Here is a 22857-nt window from a genome sequence, read left to right as displayed (position 1 = left end):
TTTATTTTGCTTTGAATTTGTGCTAGTGAAAGAAGCCAAACACATTTTCAGCCAATAGCCATCTGTCTATTAAAAGAAGTATCAATCATCCTTCAGGTACAGGGTAGACAGCAGTGGTGGTTAACATGACAGTACTTCAACCATTCCAGGTGAAGTATGGACTGTGTGTCATCTTCTTTTTTTAAACTAAACTGATGCAAAATACAGAACAAAAAGCAATTAAGAGGTTTGAGTTTGCAGGATTCAGGCTTTAATGCAAAAAATAAAAGAGTACTAATAGAGCAAAAATGGTGTTCAGATGTGTTTACTCAGAAAACTTTAAAATCTTTCTTCCTGCTAATAATGGGGGGTGTGCACACCTTCCTTACAAGTGCATATAGGTTTAGAAATGAGTTAATAGGTGCAAAAGGTACTTGTGCAAAGACAAACACTTCTTTTTCTATGATTGGTTGCATTAAAAAGTGACTGTTCAACAAAATGGTCACAGCCATTAGTAAAACCACCCGGCAAGTTTAGAAATGTAAAATCAAAGGAACTGTATATTGAAATATATGCAGATAAACATAAAACTTTGCCATGAATTTAATTATCTTGTCATTAAAGCTTTAATAATGCTATGGATGATGAGATTTTAACTACAAAGTTGAATTGAAAATAATTACATTATATTATGAAAAATTACTGTATTAAAAAGAAAGATAACATCTACAAAAGAACCACCATAAGATGTCAGAGCATTTGTCACTATCACAAGCACTTTTTTATGTAGTGCTTCCATTATGAGCAAATTAGTTGATTATATTCTCACTTGCTTTATAAGAGTTGCCAAATTTACACCTGCAGCTGTTTTCCCTGATATTCCCAGGGTAAATAAATGTAGTATTTTTGTTGTGAACAGAGTAAGCTGATTTCTGTGCAACTAACATAATCTCTGTGTATCACCTGCCAATTCCCACCCCTCTGTGGGAAGGAGCCGCCACTTTGACAATAACAATGCAATACTGGCTGCAGCTTAATCCTACTTGTTGGTTCTCTCTTCCATAGCTGCCCATCCTTACTTCGAACTGCAGAGCAGTGCAACACCCCTCAAAGTCCAATGATCAGGATTCTGCAATGTTTTCAGATACAAAGAGAAGATGTACGTCAGGTCTGTTCTCCGAGGCTTTCTGTAGACAGGGCAGCAGTACATATTTCCATGCTGCTTCCTTGTGTCGTTCGGTGCTGTCGTGCTAACAGCGTACACGTGGACTACAGGAAGGCTTGTGAACAGCACCTGAGAATGTTAAAAGGCACACAGGGCTCAGCATTACAGAAACAGGATAGAGTAACTGAATTCTTAACAGCAGAACTAGATTCAGTGATGGCCTTCAGCAAAAGCACCTCAGCAGAGGTACATGTGAGAGTACAACTCCTACACTCACTACTATGTTGACACTAACTTTAGGTTCATGGCAGCTCAGGGACAACAGCCATCAGGAAGCCTGTTGGAAGGAAAGGAGAGCAGAAAAGTGGAAGCATGGAAACCTGAATGCTGTGGAGGTAGATGGAAAAATGTCAGGGTGGTTCTAGGAGGGACAGCAACCATTGCCTTTTTTCCCTTCCTTTATCCCTTTCACTGATGTTTCCCATTCTTTCCCCACGTCCTTTTTCCTGAATGTCAGGACTAGAGCTACAAAAACCAAGCTGCAACCCTCCTTGTTACCTCTGCACTGCTGAACAGTGGAGCTTCTAACATCCAAGGTGTTTCTTGGTGTTTATCCAAACTAGATCACCTCAGGTCTTCCACCAAGATGAAGTATTCATTGTCAGGGGATAAAACAGACCCAGATCCAAGAGCAACATGGAAACCTGCTGAACACTCAGAGCACTTGAGTAAACTCCATGTTTGAAGGGGTCTTTTGACAAGCCAGGCAAGAGAAGTTACAGCTGGCAAGGTTTGGTTTGGAAAATTTTCTCTCAGTCAGACACAGAAGTATTTTACCTATGGACAAGAATTATTTCAATTCCAATTCCAGGACAGTAAGCACTGGCTTGGAAAAAGTACCAGTGCAAACAATGACAATTTTCCCTGGACCATGACTACAGTATCTAATCATTACTGCATAGCCAGATTTTAAATCTGCTTAGTCACATCAGTAAAATGTAACTCAATGCATGGATAACTGAGCACAAGCCCAGAACTAATACTCTGTCTCATATTAAAACACAAACACTAGGGATTTCTAGTCAACCAAACAATGACCTCCATATCAAACCTAGCCCAGGGCTTTGGAAGCTTTGATAAGGTCTCCCTTGGTCAGTCAAAAGAAGACTGGCTATGGGGTACACTATTTTATTCAAATATAACTGTGCTGCTAGGGCCCCTGAAGCCAAGAAACCCAGCATCTGGTCTGCTCTAGTGCTATGCATCCTAAATTCATTTTCTGACAGAAGCTTCTTCTTCACTTCTGGTAGGTAAAGAGTCTGTCCTCTTCCCAGCACCGCTAGTGTTGGTTACCCTCTTAAAACCTGTTGTGAAACCACTGCTGCAGGCACTCAGCATTCTTCCTGGTTTTCCCAGAGCACATGCAATATGCCACAGCCTGCTACACTCATTAGATGCTCACCTTTGGTGCTGACTCAATCAGCTTGCTGTTCCTGCGGTCCCAGCCTGCCCCTTCGAGGAACAGGCCATGTATATAAACCCCACCGATGTCAGCAGGAGGAGGGCCAACAACATCTTCTTTCATCATCTTGGTCACTTCACTGCACAAGACAACACTGTCCAGTTCCCACCCTTTGGCTAAATTCATGCGAGTTGTCTCTTGCCTCATGGCTGTTAGGAATCCCTAAGAAGACACACAGGAATACACCAGAAAGGGTTTTTTAAAAAGCCTTGCATTTAAACCATTTACTACTTTTCTTTTTCCTATGTAAGAGACACCAACTGTATTAAAGCTCATCCCACAGAATTTCATGTGCATATAAACTAAATTTAGTAGTGTAAATCCAGTACCAAGTATCCATACATAATTGGTTTGCATATATTGGTGGTAAGCAGCCCCTAAGTTGGCTTACTCAACATATTACTCAAAATATCAGAAGCGTCTGTATCATTCACCTCTCATGCCTTTTTTTACAACCAACCAGATGGAGAGAGGTTTATAAATCTGCCAGATTAATGTGTTTTGAGAAATTCCAAACACAGGTGATTTCTAATTTCTATAACACTGGCTATATTATTCATTTTTTCTTACACTAACATGGTAAGAAATGCTTTTCAGTCAACAAATAAGCATTTTACAGAACATAAGGAAGTGCCAGCTGGAATCATGCCATTAAATACTGAAATGCCTCTGACACTTCGCTCATTGAAGTCTTTATATTCTACAATAACAGTGTTTCAGACAACAGCAAGATAAACCCAGAGCACTCCAGAAGCACAAAATAAAACTGACTCTTCTAGAGAGCTACAGTCTCATGACATTGGTATAAGCTATCAAAAGACAAGCCAGGCTGAAAATGCTGGTTAGCTTCCCTGATACAGCTGTCCATGGGAAAGTACAGTACATGGGAAGTGCCTTAGTCCTTAGAGATAGGAGGGCAAACTCCTTTGCTTTTCCAGTGGTCATGCTGTGGCTCTACATGTTTATTCTACCATGTGGAAACCCATTTGTGTAGTGAGGAGGTGAACTAATACAACACAAAATTGCATATGCAAGAGCACTGAAAAGGATACCTAGGAAAGAGTAAGTTTTCTGACATATTTCAGAGCAGGGAACTAAACCATCTGGAGACAGAGACTGGTGGATAGAGAGCCACATGAGGAACACAGAGGTGAGAATCAGTGAGCCAACAGCACAGCAAGGAATAAATCAGGATAGGAATAAGGGAGTTGAAAAAGTGTTTCTTTCTTCAATATTCACAGGGTGGGATGCTCTGTTGAGCTACCATTAGGGCCAAATGAATGGAAAGAAGTCAGATGTGGGAAAATTAGCAAATTGTCTGCTGAAAGCAGGGGCCAGTATTTGGCTGATAGGACTGGAGTGCTCCAAGCACTTGGTAGCCATGCAATACCCTTCAAGTTATGAGAATGTGAGGTAACTTTCAGGAACCCAGATGTTTCTGTTAACTTACACTGGCTGCTCCTCATTAATATAATACCAGAGACCCCAGGACAAGTTTTTTGAAGAGGCTTTGTGATAGCGCTGATAATGGTAATTGCATTTGAAGCAGTTGAGAACTCTAGTGTATAGCTGAGGGAGACAGGATTAAAGGCCAAGTTCTTCTATCAGAAATGTCATTAAATGAAAGCAAAATCACTGCAGTAATTTGTGGAATTTTAATTTGTAGAAACATGATAGAACCAATAGTTTAAAATACATGAAGTGTTCACTGCTGTAAGGCCCTAGAGTGCTACTGGATCCCAGATAAACTGAAATATTAAAGAAAGAAGAGCCTGAAGAGGACAGAGCCATGACTGTATTAAGGGAATCAGTTCAAAGGCACCATGGAAACGCTGGAATAAAAGTAAGCTCCAAGCTGTGAGTTGTCTTCAGGGATAAGGTTTAGATAGCAGATTATTCCTAGAGATAGCAGGACCTATACACTTTCTGTAGTGGGACTTTTCATGCTTATCTGCTCATTTGAATGAATTCTAGACAGCGTTTGAAGACTGCAGCTGTGAACTGGAGGCCCAGCTGTGTGTTCCAGAGTGGGTGAATGGCACAACAAAGAGCAAGACAGAATCAAGTGGCTTGAGGTGCCACTGTACAGCTGAGGCTCTGGCTCATCCCAAAATCCTCTGTCAGGGACATAATGCACCAGTTGCCATGACATTTGTTTCAGTTTCTGGAAATCCTTTTTTTTTGTTTGTTTGTTTTTTGGTTTTTTTGTGGGGTTTTTTGTTTGTTTTGTTTTGGTTTGGTTTGTTTTGGTTGGTTGGTTGGTTAGGGTTTTGGCATTTTTCTTGTATATGTGTGTTTGCCTTTTCCTGAATTTCTCCCTGTCCAGCTCACTGAAGCCTGCTAAAGGTTTGCCCCTTTGCCTTTTAACAGCTCATGTGAACTAACTCTGAACCTTCTACTGAGGGAAAGCAGACACACATAGAAGCTGTGACAAAAAAACATGAAAATCAGTTAAGTCTATTGCTCTCAGGATCATATTCTCTCCTTTAGCCTACTTTGGAAGTTCCTTGTTTGTCACTTTGCAAATACTGAGCAGATTATGGCAGGTTTGGTAGAACTAAGTGGACACTGAGGAATGGAGGCATTCTACTTCATATTCTGATTAGCATTCACATTACTTTAGCATCTAAGGGTCACAGAAGTAGGTTGAGGTGTCATTATGCTGAATACTACGCCATCAGAAAGAGAAATACTTAATGTCAAGTTTTTGATTAAAAAAATCCAGTAACCTCAGATTAACTTCCAGGAGGGAAGAAAATTCATGGCATTTCTTGCATTGTTCACCCCAGTTATCTTGGCCCAATGCAGACACACATGGGGAATCAGGTTTCTTATACACAGAAGTCTGAGCCAGCCCTCATTTGTATCACTAAAAATAAAGATTAACTTCTGTGAAATTACTGAATTTATCCTAGTGTATAAACAGTCCAAGAGAAGGCAGAGTCTGGTCCTGTATTATTTTTTATTGCCAGAATGCTTCGTTTTCCCAGTGCTATAAATCTATTTTATTGCCTTGTGTTATCCATGGCATTTATCCGTTGACTGTGAAGCTAACAGTGAAATATATGAAAGTAGGGAAATTACTTAGGAGCTGCATTTCATCTTAAAAATGAAAGGATTTTTCTGACAACTTCTCAGGTATTACATACAAGCCATTAGAACTACAGCACTAACACCTCATCACCTCAGCTTGTTTGAGAAGACAAAAATCAATTTTCTGAACACGTGAAATACTGATTTTAAACACAGCAGTATGACTATTAACAAGATAATAGTTAATTAAATAGAAAATTAGTCTTTGCTCAGGTGAATTGCTTTTAGAATGAGCCACTCCCACAGCCTAGGTTACAGAAAATGGTGACTAAAATAACCATCTGATTCTTAAGCTTGTAATTGTCAGCACAAATAAAATTTTTAATCTCTGCACACAATGTATTTAGGGACTTTAAGAACTAGGGGTTATGAAGTGTGTAATTTTTGTATTTCTAGAGGCTTTCTCATTTACTATGGTCTATTAAATCACAATTTGTTTGGGGACATTTTACACTGATTATTTGGCAGCACTTTTCAGAAATCCAGCTATTTTGATCCAAAAAAATGTAGGCTGCCAAATTTGGGCTGGCAAAATTTCAGAACCGACACAACCCCAGAGCACAGAAATGCCAGCTGAAATGACCAGTACAAAATTTCTATCAGCTTTTGCTCATCTATAGTGCAAAAGCAAACACCAACAAAGCCAAAAGGCTGTTAGGGTTGCATCCAGCCTGATCATTGCAGAAGTTACTTTGAAGTATTTTAGAATGCTGCTATCAGCATGTTGTTGGCAAACCAAGGGTGGAAGCATAATCATTTTATTAGAACTCCTACTCCTCTCCCTCCTACTTGAGCACTCTTTGCTCAGGGGTTCTGTGAGCCCCCTTCCATGCTATAAAGTTGTACCAGCTGACAGCTGACACACATAGGATAGATGATAGATGGATACTTCCCAGCAGTAGTCCCAGGGAATATTTGCCACCGTTGTTTTCTCTGTTCTAGGCAGCTGTTTAAGCTAGCTTTTGCATTGCTAACAAGTACTGAGATTAAAATAGATCTTTAAAATAGATCTTTCCTAAGGCTTCATAGAAACCTGTTGGCTGGATACTCTCACAATGACTCATTTCCACAACTCACACTTCCCACAAACATCTGTGAATCATAAAAAGCTTTAATGAATGTGGATAGCTCTGCAAAGAAACTACACATCATCTAGGTATGTATACTTTACTTCTTTTAATTCTGCTCTCAGCTGTTCCCTTTTTTGTATTTCATTTCGTGCCAGGTTTTTATTTTAGACGGTGCAGATGAGAGGCTGTATTTTTCATATTTCTCTGCAGACCATGTCTGGCACAATTCTGGGGTGGAATGAATAACAAACCTTCCATTTCAAGGAACTGATTTGCAAGGATTGAGAACCAAGTCCAATTCTCTTCTTCTTATGCCAAAGGAACTTAACTTGTTTTGTACACAGAGGGACTTTCATGCAATAAATAAAAACCAGATTACTGTAGCAGAAGAGGTAAAAAAAGGAAGATTAAGTTGAAATAAGAGAGCATGTGCTTACCCAATTTCCTCACTATAATTAAAGCAGCCAAAAGATGTATTTCATTATTTCAGGAGCATTATTTTGTTCTACCAAAAATTTCTTCTGTAGATACTGAAGATGTTTTATTCTATATTTATGCAAAAAAATTAATATAAATTATACTTCACATAGTCAATATTAAGTCAACTTGAAGTTCTCCCAAGGTCTAATTTAACTGTTACTCAGATGTTATGAAGGTCAACGTGGCAATCTTACCTGTGGATTAAAGAATCCTGTCATCCAGAACTGGTTTGGACGGCCATCCTGCAGCCAGCTGCTGAACTGCTGGTTTCGCTCAAGAAGCTCAGTAAACCAAAATCCTAAAGTAGTTGACTCCCAGGAAATCTTAAACCACAGTTTTGGAATTCTAGCATCATAAATATTATCTAAAGCATCTTGCAATTCTTCTGACATAATTATGGTTCCTGGAAGATAAGTAAAATGTTCAGAATGAACTTTCCCCTAGCTTGCAAAGGCAATTAAAACTTCCAAATGACACTCAAAGTCTAATAAACCCTCTTTTGTTGTGTCTTAATTGCACACCTGTAGTGCTGCAGTCTTATCAGTCTTATCAGTTTGCAGTTAATTTGTTCAAAATTATAAGACTTGATTCAAAGCTAAAGATGATAAGATAAATGATATTTCTTCTGTTGTTTTGATCCAAAACAAAGATATGTTTCTTAAACAACTTCTTCTCCCTCGTACACATTATTTATATTCATTATATTCACAGTGTGTCTAGAATGTGATTAATCATTGAAAACTGTTTTATAAATTTTAATGGATCCTACATGCATGATCAATGATAGAGCTACAATGTGTAACTCATCTATATCCTAAGCATGTAGTGGCAGTGATTATATTAATGAAATTCACTATTACTAATGATAACTTTGTACATTTCCATTATCAAGATTCTCAATGGGAAAGCAGGAGGTAGAATAAAGCTAAAGGCAAGATTTTTTTTTTGGCAGTGTGTACTCACTTATTCCATGCATAGTGCTGCTGTCTACACTAAAATGTTGGCGTTCACTAAGACAGTCATTCTTCAGTGACATTCACCATTCCATGTGCTAGAAATGCCTACACCTTGTGTACCCTCAATAGTAATGAGATCTAGAACACAGCCATGCCTCAGGATGACTTCTCTGTTCCAGAAACTGGTTCTATTATTCTCCCACAGAAACTGATCTGGTACCCCAACTTTGATTAAATATTCATATAAAACCAAAGTTCAATGTATCATCACACATACAGCTGCTGTAATTCCCACAGGGACAACATGAGATATCAAAGAGAATTAAGTGGCTTCCACCACAGAACATGTAAAGGAAAGGGAAGTGGTGTGGGTAACTGCAAACAAAAACTGCAATGGTCCATTCAAACATACCCATAAGGAAATGTGGCCTGTAAAAAGAAAGTATTTCAAATCTCTTCCTTCCACTGAGGTCGACAGGGCCTCAGATGAGGGGAAGGAAAAAAGTATCCAGAAAGCAAACACCAGCTTAATTTTGAATATAGCATTAAAACCTAAACACTCCTTATAGCAGTGTGTGCAAATTTAGTGCATTTTTACAATATATAAATGGTAAATAGGCCTTGATTTCTTCTAGCAGATAATGAGTGATCTGTTTCCATTTATATGCACCTCTTTTTGTGCAACAAATCATTTGAGAAAACCATTAAATTTACCAAACAGTAAATATTTAAAAATACCACCTATCCTGCATTCTCTGCACTTGCTTTGTAGTCAGGCTCAGAATCACATTCTAGGGTAGCTAAGATACTTTTACAACACAGTTAATAATCCTACTCTTTGATTATTAATCTTCTCTAATATAAAACCAAGACAACCAACATTTAAGAAAGAAGTCATTCCATGTCTACTCCACTTTGCTTAGAAAAACATAGTATTACACCATACGCTTTATTCACCTTTTAGAGGCAGAAAAGTGAGGGAAAAAGTCTTGCAATGCATGTTGGTTTCAACTTCAGAACAACCATACTGAGGGCACAAAACAAGTGAGGAGCATCCTGGTTTAGCCCTGGGGATCACTACCATTGAACTGAGAAAGAAAGAACTCTTTCATCCCTGGTTATTCCTTGTTTTCAGGCTGATACATTCAACTTTCTCCTTTCTTTCTCTATTCTTCTGGGCAGGCTGGAGCTTTTCAAATAGGGAGATGCAACCACTCTCTGCCCCAAAGCATTGTGAAATCCCTTAGGATGTCTGCCTGCTATGACTCAGAGCAGCTGTTGAGACTGTTAAGCCAGAGTGTTCCTGAGGATGAGGTATGTTCACAGCCCAGGCCATGCCCCTATATCTGCATGAATATTCCTAGTGAGTGGGTGTCATCTCTGGCAGGAGGCATTCAGCGCTTGAATTTCAGCACTAAATGGCATCTGTGGGTGTTGGTATGAATTCCTGTAGCCAAAATAGTCTGATAAAAATAAAAATAATTAAAAAAATAAAATAATTGTCAGAAATAAAAGTATTACAGGAGAAAAATCATGCTATCTTTCTGACAAAAGTGGTACAGGTGTTTGAAAAACTATCTTTGATAAATTGAATGAGTAGTACAATGTCATGGGCTTCTCATATTTAACTTCTGGGAACCTCAGAGCACTGTACTATATGAAGAGACTGAATGTCCCATGAACTTAACATGACAGGCTCAAATGTTCTATGAATCAGACAGGCCAGCTGTTTATAACTTGGTTATTTTGGGGGTTACTCCATGGTATTCCCTTTCTTGAATGGAATAAAGGCCATCCAAAAATGACTGATGAAGGGTCAGGTCAGTTAAAGAAAAGATGGCATTTCCATACTTTAAAAATAATATCTACTGTAACCATACTGTTTGCACAGAATACACAGTTTGAAAATTAGGATTCCCCTTTTTGATTGACCTACATTTAGATAATTTCCCTTCTAAACTATTTCTAAATCTATCCTATTGCTGAGGGGTGAATAACCCATTTAAAGGTTTTCAGTTTTGAGGATAACTAGTTTTTATTGATAAATAAAGTAAATAGTCTGTTCTTTTAATATGATCTGGTTTTAAGGTGATTCATTCTATAAATATAATGCTTTGAATAGACTACATGAGGAGCTTGTATTATTTCTTGGAATTGACCCTTTTCACTACCATACCTCCCACAAACTAATTTGAAAACTGTGGCATTTGTATAATTTGTATCTGTTTTGCATTTCACATTTATGAAAGTGTCTTCCTGGACTAGGAAACTTGTACAGCTTATTTAAATGAGTAGCTAAAGTTAGGAACAAAGGAAGGATCTTAAATTCTAGCATGAACCAAAAAAAGCCTTGGTCCACTGACTGATTGTCTTCCCACAGGCACAGATGTAAATCAAAAATAACAAGAATAATTATGTAGGATATAAATGAAATGAGAAAAAGGAAAAAGCTACTTTCTCCATCAAGTACAATTTGCCAATAGCTAATATCATTATAATAAAATTGGAGACTGGCCCTGGAGGACAATACTTACTAGACACTGCATCTGTTAAGCTAGCCTGAAGAGTACATAGAGAAAAAAGCTCAGTAAAAGCATCAATCCATTATTGACTGCCCCAGTTCCCAGCTCCAGAAGATGACCTTTTCAGCCTTTAATTCCCACTCAAGTTTACCTCCAAACTGACTCACTTCATTCTTGAAGCAGTCATACCTTGCTTCCACCACCAAGCTCCAACTCCCTCTACTTTGCTGAACAGGTTGAAAAGAAAATACCAAATTGTTTATAACTTCCTACATTTTCCTCTCTTTCTGCTTTATGGCAACAGCTAACACTCGCCTGGGTTTTCTCAAAGCTTTTTTCAAAGCTTTTTTAATTATTCCACCCAAAAGGCACAAGGTATGAAAGCTAATCTATGTTTTCCCATACCTAAAACTACTTTTTGCTTCAGGCAGTTACTTGGGTATTTTTCTCTTTCTTCACTTTCAGTACTTGGGCACTTAAGCATTTGGAGGTAATTCCCAGGAAGTTCTCAGAAGCTCATTGAACTCCACCACACTGTTTTAATCCCAAGGCCCCTCAAAATTTTGTCACTTTCTTTTGCTCCAACTCTAAAACAGGAAGAGTAAAACAGACAGACAAGGCCTGCAATGCTCAACACTCTCTCCATGTTTTATTTGTAGACTGCATTCCCTCCAGCTGCATCTATCCTTTGCTCCTGCTCTGTTTTCTCTTTGTTTTCCACCTTTATTCTCTGGTGCAGAATCCTTTGATTCAATTCTTCAAGTCAGGAGAGATGAGAGGGACTAAGAAACTTGAGTAGCACACATTTTTTCATACAGAAGAGTACAATAATCCTAGATTCTCTTCAATAGCTAAATCCTTCAGTCAGAAAGATGGTAATTTCAAAGTAACCTTTGAAATTGTTATGAAAATTTACCATCTCCAGTACTAAATGCTCTTAACTGAAGAGTCCTTTCCATCAAAAGACTGAAAAGTATAAAGCAGTAATTTGAAGATGAAAATCCACATACAACTCTACACAAAAGTAATACAAATCACTACCCTGAGCTAGAGTAATACAATAGACAGATAAACTCTATTCTGCAGTTTGTCCTTAATGTGCAGTGTGTGTTTCTAAACAGTTGTCCTGGCCAGCATCATGGCAAGCATATGTAACACCTATTAAGAAGTTCAGAAATTATGTGCCACACTGTGAAAGACAACAGGAGGCATTCTGGCATTCTTATCAGGATGAGAATTAAATAATGGATGAGAGCTGCTGAGCTAAGAGTAACTAAACCACAAGACATACTAGACTCATCCCCTTCATTCCTCAAATGATCACTCCATTGCTACATTCCATTAATGTCTTTACTGAGTGCCCTTAATTATTTTCAAATAAAATCTTCATTCAAAAGTGATGAATCCCTACAAGCCTCACACACACACATATACATACAAACAGTACAACTTAGTAAGGTAACAGCCCAAGATCTTTCAGTTCAAACTTCTATTACCATTGTCAGCAAGCCAAACTAAAACTGTGTTAGTGTTAGCAAAACAGAGTCAAAACAGAATTTAGCCAGACATGGTGAATGAGTCCATACCTCTTCTTTTGACAGGAAATTACCTTTCCTGTGCACTCTAGCAAGACTAGTTTCCTGAGCTTCACTTTTTCACCATGTAGGTTAAAATAAATTATCAGCTACCTATTTTGACTCTTTTGGACTTCATTTATATCCCTCTTATAAGGTGCTACATATAATGAACAGAAATTCCTTTCAGCATCATGATACAAATGGTACTTTCAACCTCATGGTATTCTGAGTTGGAAAAAAAAGTAGCGAATCTTTATCTTGGGCTTCACTCATGAGCTTGTGTAAATGCCATAAAATCCTACACAACTCCTATAATGTGTAGAGCTACATTGCCATAGAACTGCTGCATTTTCAGGAAATGTGTTATCAGGAAAGGACTTATCTCTCCTAACTCTGAAAATACTGTACAAATAGCAGTGGGAGTTCTGAGATCATGAGGCACATATATGACATGAAAAGATAAAAATCCAATGTTTCTCAGATATTCTTCACTTGTTCATGAAGTAGACAATTTAGGCAATTCCCAAGGATTTGTTTGAAAACACAAAGCTGTAAGGTACTAGAAACACAAACCAAGTGGATGCAGTTTTATGACTAAAGTAGAACCTAGATATAAGTAATGAGATAAGCATTTTTTTTGTTTCACAAGAAGCCCTTAAACACAAGGTAAGTGTGTTAAAAAGAACAAGGATTAAAATCAAACTAAAAGCTGTGCTTATTTCCATTGCCAAGAATTCAATACCCACTTCCAGTGCTATTACAAGTATGCCCTACTTCATTCATGGAAAACACTCCCACAGAATCTCTCTTCTCACTTTCTTCACCAAGAGAAGACATCAAAAATTACCACTCTTATTCAGTGCATGGAGAAATAAAGACAGCCCCACAAAATCTCACAGACAGGCCACATTCAGAAAAACTCAAACAAACTCTAAGTGGCTAGGATTAACTGGATGGGTCATTAGATTTTATTGCATTTAGTGACACTATCTTCATTAGTGGGAGAGGAGCTTTGAAGTACCCACTTTACAATGAAGAGTGGGGAACTAGTATTCCGTACTAGAGGCCTCTACACTGCCAGAGGCAGAAGGTAAGTACACAGGAACTCTACAGCTTGGGTACTGCCCTACAAAGAATGGTAATTTTCTGACAGGGGCTCAAGATCTGCTGTTCATAACCCATTAAGATGTGTCATTTTTGGTGCAAACCCAATGTCTTCCTTCTCCTTGTCTCTGAAAAGATTTCTCTGTTTGGAACATGGCTTCTGTTTAGGGCACTCGAGAGGACAACCATCACTGCTGTGTTCTGATTTATGGTGAAGCTCTGTATTATGCCAACTGTGAAATAAACTCTGGGCAATCAATAAGTAATTAAAGCAGAAGTAATAGTTGGGACATAAGTGAGAGTACAAAGTGCAGCTACAATCTAATTACTACCATTTGATCCAGAAAAAGTATCCCTCTGGGCAGCACAGTTTATTGGTGGAGATGCAAGTTTCTGGGGCATATTTGCCGACAAACATGTCGGACACATGCTGAGCATCCTCACCCCTCCCAAAAGCTGAACTGCTTAATCTGCCCTCTGGACAGAGGGACAAAACTGTGTCTGCAAATTCCTTCCCCATTCCTCATGTTCAGCTGCACATGGATTCTCCCTGAGGAGGAGTTTACATTACCTCAAATTACCTCAAAAGCCCCTGAGGAGGGCTTTACATTACCTTGGTGCGCAACATCAAAATAACAAGGTCCATCCATTCACATCCAAACTGCAGAATCAGTTATTCAGATTTCCTTTCACAACCTAAAGACACATTATATTCCTAAACACCAAATTTATTTGAAATTTTAGGTCTGCTTAAAGTGGGTCCTGGGGCCTTACCAGGTTTGTGAAGCCAGAGTCAGATACATGAGCAGGACAGATGTCAAAAATTGTATTACCAGTTTGAGCAGGCACATCAGTTTACCTCATTGTAAAGAAAAGGAAGCACCTCAGATGACCTGAGATTGCAGTTGACTAGTTTTGGGAGAGAATCTAGTATGAGACAGTGTGGGGTTTTCCCTTTTGCTGAGAAAGAGTGCCTAAATGTTCTTTCCAACCCCTAATTAACAGTCCACCACATGCACTTGATATAGCATGAACATGCCAGAAGCCTTTAATTGTTATTGTTACCTATACATCCAATTTTGTTTTCAAAGTAATTTTTCACTATATTTAACTTGTCTGTCCATAAGAAATTATGTTTTAGAGAATTGCATGGAAGTTACAGCATTAACTTGATTAAACATCTGGCAGAGGACTGTGCCCACTGTGGAACTGAATGTGAATTGCAAATAAATTATGTTACTCATCCACCCCACTGCAGAATATTATATATATTGAGAATTTAAATATATCTATCACAATCAAGGAAAGATTAACACTTTCTTGGATGGAAAATACTCCTTTTATATACTTGAAAAGGGATTCTATTCACATATAAAAGGTAATTTTCAGCTCAGGAAGAGAGGAAAATGTTTCTTCCAGCTTGATCTTTGCGTATGTTATTACAGGATATGAAAGATTATTAGCCTTGGGAACATCTTTCCTAGATTCAGATTATAGGCATGAGGTTTCTGAAGCATGTCTTGTTGTCTTAGTGTGTCATACAAATGACAGGAAAAAAAAATCTCTTTTAATCCTTATGTAATAAAAATACAAATTAAAAAATAATCCCCCCTCATGAAATACATTGTCAGAACACCAGTAAGACAGATTACATTAAATGCCATTAGCTACATCAGAAGGGACTAATTCTGAGGCACTCTGACCTGCTCCCTGTGAGGACAGTTTGCTCTGTCAGATAATTTCTGTCTCTCTGCTAGAGAACAGCAGACTTGGGTGAGAGTTTTACCAGTGGAATCTACCCATTCCTGCTTCATTTTAATTTCATAATTCAAGAAGCTTGGCTGAGCAACAGTACACTTTCCTTCCTGGGTATTTCAACTCTTGCAAAAGAGGAAGCAAAATAGGAAATGAAAACAAAAAGCAAATGGCAACAGCATTATCCCTTCTTTTTCCTCACTCTTTTTATGATCAAATTTTCCATCTGCTTCTAGTTGCCTCTACTCTTGTTTTTTTTAAAACTTCATTCACCATTGCTCACTTTCAGCCAAATACTCCTGTCCCTGAGAGATACAGAGTGCTATTTCCTATGAAGCCTAAGCGAAGAACTCTCTCTCTCCCTTTTGATTGACACTGCCACTCACTTCAGCTTCCATTTAGAAACATGCCATTTGGTATAACCAGTTTCAAAAATGTGTCAAATTTCACCTTGAATTAGAGTCTTGATCACCTTGCCTCCTGACTTCCCTGTCTCTCAATTACTTAGCAGCAACCGTTCTACCTTGTTCTATATCATTATGTCTCAGCTTAATTTCTTAAATAACTCTGGTACATACATGGCCCATGGACTTTTTCATGCAATTCAGCTCCTCTGCGCTCTCTAGGGTACTAGAGAAAATCACAGAAGTGAAGTAGTGCTGAGGGACACGAACTGCAATACTGGAGAAGATGCACACAGAATAAATTTAGGTGGAATGTCCTTAGAGATGCAATCAGGAGATTTTAATTAGAATTAGTGATAAAGACAGAGAAAAAGAGAAAAACTGTGAGAGGGAGGGAACAAAAGAGAAAGGAAGGAAATTAGGAGAAATATTAATTTAGTTATATGGTATAAGCAACTGCTAATAATAAATATTGCACCTTAATTACAATGTTTGATATTGCAGCTTACCATCAATAGCCAATTTGAGATCAGTCAGTGTAGTTCGAACTCTGGATATAACAAGTTGCATCCGGTCAATTTCTTGACGGAGAAATATATTTACGGGCTGAAATGCTCCCATCTTTTGAAGTTGTGTTTTCACCTAAAAAAGAATAGTGCAATGATTATAAAATCTAATCTTCTGTTTGCCACACAATAATTTTTGAAAGTAAAAACATTTTCAGAAAAGAAACATTTTAGTAACAGATGGCCATTCAAGTCCTGTGCCAACTGTAAGATTTAGCACACTGTGACTCATTAGCTTACCAGAACAAGCTCCTCCATCATTCTAAGAAGGGAAAGTTCCCTCTTTTTGAAGGGACACAGCAGTTCCTTCTGTCCTTGTTAGGCTGCAGGGTCTTAGATCTTAAAATTAAAAAACCCATGTGCTCTACAAAAGTACTGTTTGATGGTAACTTCTCTGTACTTCCAAATTGTGCTGGGTGAACTTTCTCACCTTTTCTTGCCCTGCTGAGCTGAAATAGTGCAACAAATGGAGTTCCACTTAACAAGAACAATGATATGTAAAAGCCGCTAGCTTCAGTAGCACACAATTTGCTCATAAGACAAGATGCTCATGGATACATTGTTAGAGAGGCAAGATTGCCAGAAATAATACAGATGCCACAGAAATCTGTTACACCATTATGTGCACCATTTTGCAAGAAGAAGCCTTTGGCCTTTTTAGTTTTCAAGGGTAATAGTTTCTCTCAAATTCAACAGAGAATATTTTCAAAACAGAATCAGTTGCCGGTGTTGGTTAAGGACATGTCATAACGACGGTAGCAATGGCATTCCCTGTCACACTTTTGCATATGATGTGTATGGAATGTGCTTCACACATGCACTGCATGTTCCATGTATATTGAAGTTCACTGTGCATGAGAGAGGGTTTAATGGCACCTGCAAAAATCATGGTGCCTCTAGTACACACAGTACCAGAATTTCTGATTTTTCAGACTTTCAAGAGTTGTTCCCCACTTTTAGAAAGCCAATGGCTCATACATCTCATTATACACATTATTATGTATACTATACATTTTATACAAATAATAAATATTACTAAATATTTAATTATTACCATGAATAGCAAATTTCTTCAAGATGAATATCCTACAGCAGATGAGTACTTATAATCACTAGTATAAATATGCAAATGCTTTGGCAATTTCCAAATCTTAAATTTCAACTCCAAGCTAAATAAAATAGTCTTTCTCAACTTTTTATGCTATCCTCCTTGGGAGACAGCTATCAGCAAGGTTATACATCATATTTTAATTACAAGAACCCATGGGTTTGTCAGGCAGAATGTCCAAGAAATAGGTGCCAGCCAATTATGCTAATGCTTTGCAGTGTGACAGTACATTTTACAGACTGAGTTAATGCATCCTGCCTGTGAAAGAGGAAAAAAAAACTTAAATCAGCTATCATAGACTAGAGCTGAGGCAATAAAGTTTTTGGATAATCCACACAATTAAGTATTCTGATTATTTAATACAAAATCCAGGGAAAACTTCTGCTTTCTGAAAAATTCACAGGAATTGGTAATTTTGCTTCTTGACAAAAAGTAAAAACATTTGATTTATTTTTTTCAGAATACTAAGAAATCTAGTATATGCCACTAATAAGAAAGGAATTATACAGAATATAGTCTATGTATTTTATCCTTTAAATAAGAAACACACTTTTTATTTCTAGTCTACAAAGCATGTGCTCCTTTTGGGGATCATTTACAGGAAGAATTTTCCCATTTGAGGAAAAACTGTATGGAAGATGTTATTAAAGGGGTTATTTTCCAAAATATTAATATTTATTACTCTACAAAGAGGACATGAAATAAAGATTCTAAAATATTACTGCGCTGATAGTTGTACAATTTAACTAGTGAACTATCAGAACTAACACAATCTTCTGATTTACTTTCATGTACCTACAAAAATACCTATAAAGTTTTGAATAATGGAAACAACCAATAAAGCAGAAATTTGCTAATCCAACCTAGATATGCTATGAGTCTGGAGCACCAAGTGTAACCAGATATCAAAACTGAAAAAAAAATTCCATACTTCTTACTTTATTGTACACCAATCCATCCTGATCTATGGTGAGATTTACTGAGTATAACAGTGCATTTCTTGGAATTCTTGCTGCTAAGATTTGTTTCAAATACTACACTGAAGTATTATTAAGTAGGTTTGCATTAGAATTCTTCTTATCAAGCAATCAGATAACTTACATCCAGGGCTATATTTATTACGACATAAAGATGTGGCTACTGACTCTCAGGAAAAAAAACCTCAAAAGGCTAAACTCATTAACCAGAATAGCTTTTCAGAGATTAATATACTAATTCCATAAAGCTCACTTAGAACATCCCCTTTTCATTATGCAAACAGCTATCATCCAACATAAAACAATGTGATTTAAGAAAGGAGCTACTAAAATCATAATCTTAATAGCTTTGTCTACATGATTTTGCAATGCATATCTCTATTGTGTCAGATTCCTTTATGCATATTTCTTAACTGTCCTCAGGTCACCAGTTTCTTTATCAGCACATACTTTATAGGACTATCACTAGAAAAGAAGTTGCTGAATTCATGCCATGATCATTGATCAAGTTACCAGAGTAGTGACTGCCTATGGTTGTCAGTAAATTTTATTTAACCAGACTTAGCTACTTGCTGCATTCCTTGTCAGTAGAAATGGGAAGTCCATCACTCTGTAGATGGATAAGCCAAAACTCTTTTCAAGGCATGCCAAGGACCCCTTCATTGCTGCACATAAGGAAGCAGACAGTAAAATACATAGAAAATAGAAGATCTAGAGATGGATGGCCATCATATCTGATAGTGTTGATTAGTAAACCAGAGACACATTACAGAATCATCTATGTCAGTGTTTCAGTTCCGACCCTGATTTTTTTTTTTTTTTTTTTTTTTTTTTTTTTTTTTTTTTTTTTTTTTTGTAGCAAAAGTCCTGCACTGAAAACTAAATTCCAGGCACACAAAGGTCTTAGCTTCAAATTAAACTAACGCAAAAGGTGTGCTTCCGGGACTATAAGGTATTTCAATTACTAATGGGTTCAGCCTACAGGCCCAGACTAGAGTTAGACCAAAGCAAATTCCCCAGCAAAACATCTAATGAAGGCCTGGGGTTCTCAGACAAATTCCTATTTACATGCAGTACTTGCTAATGTAGCCATAGCCTTAGAGGAATTACAGCTAAATCAATACTACAGAAAATACTTAAGGAAAAAAAAACTGCTGCTACTTGCTATCCCCTAGAAAGCTGTTTTTCAAGATGCAAGGGTCATTTTAATTGTAAACTTCTCTGTGTGACAGGCTGACATTTATTCGTACACCTGTCTTCACTCACATGGACTGATGGGACCTAATAATTTTACCACTAATCTCTCTGTAACCTGCAAGGCGAGACCCAGAAGCAAAAAGGTTCATGAAAGCAGAATTCTTACTCAGAGAAAAATGAGGACAGTTTTAGGTCAGGAGGAAGGTTTATTTTGCTTTTCCACCACCTGTCTCAAACCACAGGCTGAGAAAGCATGCAAAGGTGACTCATTTTGTTTCTACTCTTTTAGGTAAGCTACTTGACTGGTGAGAAGCATTACAAGAACACAATAGCAAAAGAAGTAACACATATCATGGGGTAAAATGGTTGCCCTGTTTTGAAAGTTGTTGAGACTAAAGTCATTGCTGAAGGCTAATAATTGAGAAACGAAGGCCTCTCTGTGACAGCCTGAAACTTCTCTGGATTCACAAAGTATCAAGAGAAAATACAATCTGGAGCTCTGAATGTCAGCAAATAATTGTTTTTGGTACCATCTGTCCCTAACCCAGTCTGTTGGGGTTGTAGCTCTGTGCAAATTCACTCCGCATTTTCTAAAGGGAGCCACAAGAACTGATCAAAGGTAGCAAAGGCACCTGCCAATTTCCCTGAAGAGAACTTGCTTTTAATTACCTTCATTGTTTCCAAAAAATTTTGCTCCTTTTCTCCACTGATAGTATCTTTGTACCTAGGTTTTCAAAGACTAACACATCATGGCATTACTGAAGTACAGTATTATTCTAAAAGCAAACTCAAGCTGCACTGCTAGGAGTAATGAGTGTTTCTCTTTTTACTGATCTTTTCCAATAAGGCATGCATATAAACTCTTTTTCTAGACACAGTGCCTCAGTCTTTTACATTTTAGGATATTTGTTTTATTTGTTTCAGATTTATTAAACTAATTAATATGTACATTTTTTGTAAAAATGTCCTGAATGACCAAATGTTGACTTAAATTGACAAATAACAGAACCCATCTCATTTCGGTTTTTTTTTCAGACATTGCAGGAAGTAAATACATAATCCATTTCACTCCTTATACTTGTATACTTGCAAGTTTTTAAACATTTGCCGTATTGTAGCTTCTGCCACACTGTTGCTTCTTTCCTCAGAGAATACCTAAACTCTCCCTTCTTTTCTGCTCTGATGAAATTCTTTGTTATATGTTAGTGAGAATGATATTATTTTTCTTTTTTTGTATTTTAGTAATTTGGGTTGGAGCTTTTTTCAGTTTATGCAAACTTGCCTTTAAACATTTAGCTCTCTTTACAGCTCACTCCAGCCATATCCATGCTTTCTAAGAGGTTCCAGAATAATGGAGTGACAGGCCATATGAGAAACACATTTGATATAGATTTTTTTGCTTATTGTGCAGATGTGGCCACACTCCTGGCACATAAGCAACACATAAGACATGGAACTGGGCACAAATGGCAGGAAAGGGAAATTTCCCTACAACAAAGGAAGAATTTGTAAAGACCAAATCAAGTGCTAAGATGTAGAGAATGAGACAAGTTCTAAAATGTAGAGGAAGAAACAAAGGATAAATTCACTAAGCAGACTGAAGAAAGAAATATCAAAAAATCAGGGCCCAGAAGAAACAATGTCAAATGTCATAACACTACAGAAGTAAAATCTGTAGATGTTGTAGTGCCAAGACAGCCAAGGAAATATACAGAGGAATACATTATTAGCAATAAAACACTTGGAAAATGAACAGAGGAGATTCTCTAGATGGTCAGAGCAAAGGGATCAGTACCATGCTATAGAAACTAAGCATAGTTTTTGAATGTTTCTGTGGGAAAGTACCATGCCATCCATCCATAGTGCAGACTGAAAAAAAGGAACATAAACAGAGTGGTATGATTAATCAAAGTGAAGTGTAATTCACAGATCAAGATGCACAGAGCTTTAGAAAACTAGATATCCCCAGAAAGAGGTGGTACCTACACTTAGTGAACTCAGAATGTATCTACAAGAAATATAGAAGAAAAAAGTAGATCTACCACCACATCCTCTGTACAAACTCAAATCTCCTTGGTTGAATCATAACAGGACAGCTATCAAGCAAATTAAAGCAAAATAAGCTTCCTTTGAAGCTCATAGAAGATGTAAGAGAAACAGTACTGAAGCATAGAAATGTAAATTCTGAGCACCATTGAAATGATGAATACTTATTAGAAAATAAAACCCCTTGTGTATGATTGGCAGATCATGAGAAAAGATAATAGTTTGTCATACTGCTTTTTGCTGAGAGTGAAAGAGCAATGAAAACAATTGGTGCTGATTTTTTTTTTAATACAAACAGTATTGATTATATACAAATACAAATACAGCAGTAAAATAGAGGGAGACAAGTCAAGAGTGAAGGATGGAACATCTGAAATAAGCCTTCCAGATCCTTTTCCCTTAATCACAGTCCCTGGCTCCAAAACTGATGGTCTCCAAAGCTAAAATTTGATGAAGTGACTTAAAAGGGGAGGCATCACCTACATGTGGTTTGTGTGCATAACCTCAGTGAATAAACCAAGAAGGAAAGAAAGTGAATGAGTCTAAGATTAAACAGAAGAAATACCAGAGAAAAGCATTTTAATCCAAAGTGAAATTTGGATTAAACAACTGTATGTGCATTTTACATGACTAAAAGGTACTGCACAGATTTCCCAGGGGTAAAACCTGAGGTTAAGACTACCCTCTGGTTGCAATGTAAAGTTCCGTAAGTACTATTGATGTTTCTAAGCATTAGATATTCTTCAGGAGGAAAAAGTTGTCAGCTTAACAAGGGAATGAAGAAATAGTCCTTTGGAGGATTTAGCAAGTATATTGGAAAAACTTAGCTCAATACACATATCACAAATACGGCAAAAACATACATGCTATCCAGGTATGCAGTATTTTACTGCTGCTGTAAATTTAAAAAAATTAAGGAGCTGAATGAAACTAGAAGAATCTAGTTCCATAAAAAAGCTTTACTCTGATTGGAAATATAAGGGAAGAGGACTGAGAACAATTTAAGATGTAAATGATAGTTGAAGATCCAAGATGAAAATTATTACATTTATTAAATTATGAATTATTATTACACTTACTAGATTTAATTTTATTTTCTATTTCTAATATTTATTCACTATTAAATAATAATATGAAAACTAGAAAACTGACTCCATTCTTAATCAAATTCTACCAAAAATTATGTATATACTGTCATTAGGACTCATTCAATAAGAGGGTGACAAAAAGGAGAGATGCAAGCAGGAATGGATGGAAAAACAACAATATGGAGATAGATGGCAGGAAACCTCACTAAAAAATGTTGCAGACTGTAAGCAGCTTGACAACAGGGGAA

At 37.2% G+C, this 22857-nt stretch overlaps 1 protein-coding gene across 1 annotated transcript in view; it reads right to left on the bottom strand.

Annotated features, from left to right (window-relative positions):
- Positions 1-288: 288 nt before the first annotated feature.
- LOC110469703 (dynein axonemal heavy chain 5) overlaps positions 289-22857 on the bottom strand; it is a 148707-nt gene continuing 126138 nt past the window's right edge. The window contains exons 74-77 of the mRNA XM_077784814.1: positions 16137-16269; positions 7504-7712; positions 2607-2828; positions 289-1273 (exon numbers count right to left, since the gene is read on the bottom strand). Coding sequence (XP_077640940.1) covers positions 1055-1273; positions 2607-2828; positions 7504-7712; positions 16137-16269 — 783 coding nt within the window. The 3' untranslated portion in view covers positions 289-1054. The remainder of the gene's footprint in view (positions 1274-2606; positions 2829-7503; positions 7713-16136; positions 16270-22857) is intronic.

The sequence above is a fragment of the Lonchura striata genome, chromosome 1 (assembly GCF_046129695.1).
Source record: "Lonchura striata isolate bLonStr1 chromosome 1, bLonStr1.mat, whole genome shotgun sequence".
Lineage (NCBI taxonomy): Eukaryota > Metazoa > Chordata > Aves > Passeriformes > Estrildidae > Lonchura > Lonchura striata.
Note: the sequence above shows the minus strand (reverse complement) of the source record. Positions and strands in the feature narration are given on the sequence as shown.